Source organism: Monomorium pharaonis, chromosome 1, assembly GCF_013373865.1.
Source record: "Monomorium pharaonis isolate MP-MQ-018 chromosome 1, ASM1337386v2, whole genome shotgun sequence".
In the NCBI taxonomy this organism is placed as follows: Eukaryota; Metazoa; Arthropoda; class Insecta; order Hymenoptera; family Formicidae; genus Monomorium; species Monomorium pharaonis.
In genome coordinates this window covers 9,756,754-9,761,084 of record NC_050467.1, presented here as the reverse complement: position 1 = coordinate 9,761,084, position 4,331 = coordinate 9,756,754, and the positions used below count along the sequence as shown (strand labels likewise).

The following is a 4,331-nucleotide window of genomic DNA, read 5'->3' as shown; positions in this document are numbered from 1 at the left end:
TCTCTCATCTCTCTCTCTCTTCTCTCTCGTCTCTCTCTCTTCTGCTCATCGCTCTCCTCTCCCTTCTCTCTCTCTCCCTTCTCTCCTCTCTCCTCCATCTTCCGTCTTTATCTGTTAGATTTCATAGGCTATATCATTTTCTCGATATGTCCTCATTTTTTTCGTGGGACGTAAATACGTTGCTATTCACTTTTTTACTATGTCAGAATTTTACTTTAACTTTGCCGCGACAGTTATATCGCTCATCCTACTTGCCGTCAAATTTCTCTCCCCCAATTGCGCTGCAATACCCCTCCTAATTGCCTTTTATTCTATCAATCATTCATTCATCTTTCAGTATTTCATTCCAAAATTGTATCAACCGCTCATCTCTCTTATATATAATCATCCATCTCTCTGCGGTATTTTCCTCTTTCTCTCTTTTTTTTTTTTTATGACATTTATTAATATCCGGTGTGGTTAAAAAATGAGATGCACAGCATGTATAATTACATGTACCACAGCATCTCAACACACATCATTCATACTTATAAAAATAATACAATAAAGATCATAAAGACTATAACACATAAATATAAAACATATAAAAAAATAATATTAATTAATATATATATATATGACATCGCGTTCCGAACATAAAATAAAAAAACAAACTAAAATACAAATATTAAAAACATAGAAATTAAAAAATTATGATTACATATTGTTAATTCATACATGGTACATTCATACATCATACAGCTCAAATTATAATAATCAAATTAAAATACATAAGTTCTAATTACTAAACTATATATTCCCTAATATAATTTTTTTTTGCAATACCACACTAAAGTTTTTTTCGCTACAATACGCACTATTATTTTAAATATATTGTCATGATGTTCTATGCATTTATACCAGTCCAAATTAACATTCCAATCTTCAAAATGTTTTACAATAACTTTTAAAATATTATGTTGGTGAGCTCGCGTTTTTAATAACTTATTAATAGCACATATTATTTGTCTAATACAAACTGAAAAATTATCATTTTTTTAATTTTCTTCGCATTCTGAGCAAAAATTAATTCCTTTCAAAATAGTTACAATAATTTATTGTAATTGTTTGAATACTAATGATATCATTGAATTTTCCGAAACAATTTTATCGCTAATTAATTCTACCTCTTCATCACGATCATTGTCGCAATCATCACGCACCTGAACATTTGAAGTATTACTTTTCAAATACTCTTCTAAGGAAAACAACATGAAGCCATCATCAGCAATTTCGCAATTACCACCAATGACTTTAATAGACTTCATTGCTCACCAATAAAGTGATGAACGATTCTTCAAACTGTGCAAGTGTCGGATTGATATGACGAGCAGCGTGACTTCGAATTTGACCAAAAAAATTTTCTATCGGATCTTGATTACAATATCGCGTATATAATTTATTAAAATTATATTTTAAATGAACAACTTTCCACAATTTTTGAAAATTATTAATAGTAAAATGCCAATTTTTAATACTTGGCACTGTTGTCTTTATTTTTTGCGATATTTTATTGACATAAACCATATTTTTCAATGTTTCTTTCGCACTCACCCAGAACGCATGATGTGCGCTGTTCTCAATAACTGGACATCTCAGTTCATTATCATCATCCTTTACTTTTTCACAACTATTCACCGAATCAAAAAGATCGTTAAAAAAAATTTACAGTCTTCGCAGTCGCAAGACCTTCTTCTTCATTAATTTTAAAGAGACTGTCATCTATTAATACGTTATTTACAACAAACGTGAAAATGTCAATTAATATATATTTCATCGCATAAAAAATGTCATAATTAATATATATTTATATATATTTTAAACCATTTTATAAAAATAAATTAAAATTTGTATATTAATTATATTTCCTATTTCCAGATTTCTTTGTTTTATAAAAAATTTGTATATTACTATCAAAAATAAAAAAAAACAAAATTGCTTCTATGACAAACACATATTTCTTATTTATTGCTTATAATTACTGTAGTACTTACATTTCGATCTAGCTAACGTTTCTATATAGCTCGCTACTGTCCCGCTCAACACTTGAGTTGCGTATTTCACACGCATCTTCTTTATTTTTTTTTCTACCACATGCTCCTCAGTCAATTTTCTTTAATTGCGGTCGAATAGTGTTCACTGTTCTGTCTATCAGCCATGCGGTTTTCACTACATCCCACGATGCCACGGAAACAGTCGTTTTTATTTAATAATAAATTTTTTGTTAAGAGGTTCTTTCTCATGCCTTTTATTAAGTGTGGGCAATCGAATAGCGGTATGATTTCCATACCATCCACTTCGAAAGTTTCACCTATTAACATTGTAAATAATTAAAAATTAATGTTTATATTGTTACGTAAGGCTATAATTTAAAACAGAATATTAATACTTACTTTCAGGTTTATTTTCCAATCTTCGTTTTATGTTAGTGCGCAATATTAACTTGTTTATTGCGGTTACATTGCTTGACCCTTAATCGCAAACAGTGTTGTTAAACGATGTTAAAGCCTGCTTTATTAATATCACGAATATGTTTTTTGATACAACGTAATAACTGCGCGGTTTTCGTTTGTTTATTACAAAAGCTGTACGAAATCGGCATTTTCCATCCCGAATTTATGCCACGTAACATAAAAACTAACGCGTGATCTGCTGTTTTAGCGGTACGATTGGTGCTCCAGTCTTCAAAACCATATATGATATCCTTTCGGGTATCATAAGTGAAGGAAGGTTGTATAGAAACCTCATCCCACATTAGAATACGCACCTTATTTTTCAATGACATATTTGGAGATATTTTCTTCAAATGTGACAGAATAAAAGGGTTTATTCCAGTGGTAAAAGGTATTCTATGTAGCGCCAACTGCAATGTTTTAATTGACGGAATATCTCTAAAAACTTCGCGTAAACATGTATATGCACGCTTTCCCATCGTTTTGTACATTGTTAGTGCAAAAGCCTTTTCTTTTTCATCGTATCGGTGACCCTTTGCAATATAAAATCTTATTAATATATATTAATTATAAAAATTATTATGCAAATATAAATAAACGTGTATTATTTCAGAGAAAGTAAGTATATACGCATTTCAAGCAAAGGCTATGATAAGTACATATTAAAAACTTATTTAATAAATTTACAAGCATTACAAGCATTGCAAATATTAAAGCATTAAAGCATATAAGCATTACAAACCGTATAACAGACTAAACATTATATAATAAGCATAAACAAACATGCCTGATATAAGAATAAACATGTATATATTTTTAATAAAGCACTATCATCAATAAAATCTATTTAATACTATGAATTATTAATTACTGTATATTCATTAACATAAAAACAAAAGAAATATTACGTGCAACCAATTTAAATTCACAACAAAAAATATTTACAATTATATCAATTTACAGTTATTAAAAATTATGTGCATTCTAAAAAAATGATAAAAGAGTAGTGCAGAAAATAGTGTAATAAAGAAAAATAACGATATAAATATAAAGGATATTAAAGCTACGACATACATATACTTACATCTTGTGACACAACGTATTCTTTAATATTATGAAATATCCCATTTATTTGTATTTCTTTTCCCATCCAATACTTATATCTTTCAGTACGAAATTTGCCATCCACAAATGATGTAATATTCTTTCAAGATATAAAACATTTGAAAGATTATTATCAAGTTTCTTTACACTATTGCTAAAAAACCTAGCAAAAATTATCTATAACCCGGACATTTCAAATATAATGTAACATTTTGTATTACTACAGAACATAACATATTAATATTTTGCAATTATTACATATATACAATTACATTACAACATATTTTACAATATCTTAATATCTACTAGACATATATATATAAATATTATTATCTAATAATTAATACTATCTATCTAATACTACATATTAATATAAATATCTAAATACTAGATATTTATATAAATATTATTATTACTACCTAATGATTTATACTAGCTAAATACTACACACATATATATAAATCATAAACACTATCAAATTAATTTCTAAAGCAGTATTAGTATCGTGTACGAAATAAGTGTTAGTCAAGCATAAATACATAAAACATTTGTGAAACATTAAAGCATGAAAATTGAATTTTTACAAAGAAATAATGACATTGGCAAAAATATAATTTTGAATATTGATTATCATCAAGTATTGAGTAGTTTTTTTTTGTAATTGTATGTTAGGATAAAATATATGAAACATTTTTAGTTTTGGGAAATTTTACTTATAAAAAACGGTGTACAAAT

The 4,331-nt window shown here is 27.5% G+C and overlaps 1 protein-coding gene across 1 annotated transcript; it reads right to left on the bottom strand.

The window, feature by feature from the left end:
- Positions 1-2,453: 2,453 nt before the first annotated feature.
- LOC118646126 lies at positions 2,454-3,811 on the bottom strand. Its single transcript, XM_036288431.1, has 2 exons — positions 3,577-3,811; positions 2,454-3,025 (listed from the first exon to the last, which is right to left on the bottom strand). The coding sequence occupies exons 1-2, from the start codon at positions 3,640-3,642 to the stop codon at positions 2,531-2,533; spliced, it is 561 nt and encodes a 186-aa protein (XP_036144324.1). The 5' UTR covers positions 3,643-3,811; the 3' UTR covers positions 2,454-2,530.
- Between the last annotated feature and the right edge of the window lie 520 nt (positions 3,812-4,331).

Bases quoted from the DNA above. Each gene is read 5' to 3' on its own strand.
- LOC118646126 (XM_036288431.1), bottom strand. From the start codon at position 3,642: ATGGGAAAAGAAATACAAATAAATGGGATATTTCATAATATTAAAGAA. The intron at 3,026-3,576 runs GTAAGTATATGT...TATATTGCAAAG, and splicing joins AATACGTTGTGTCACAAGAT to GGTCACCGATACGATGAAAA.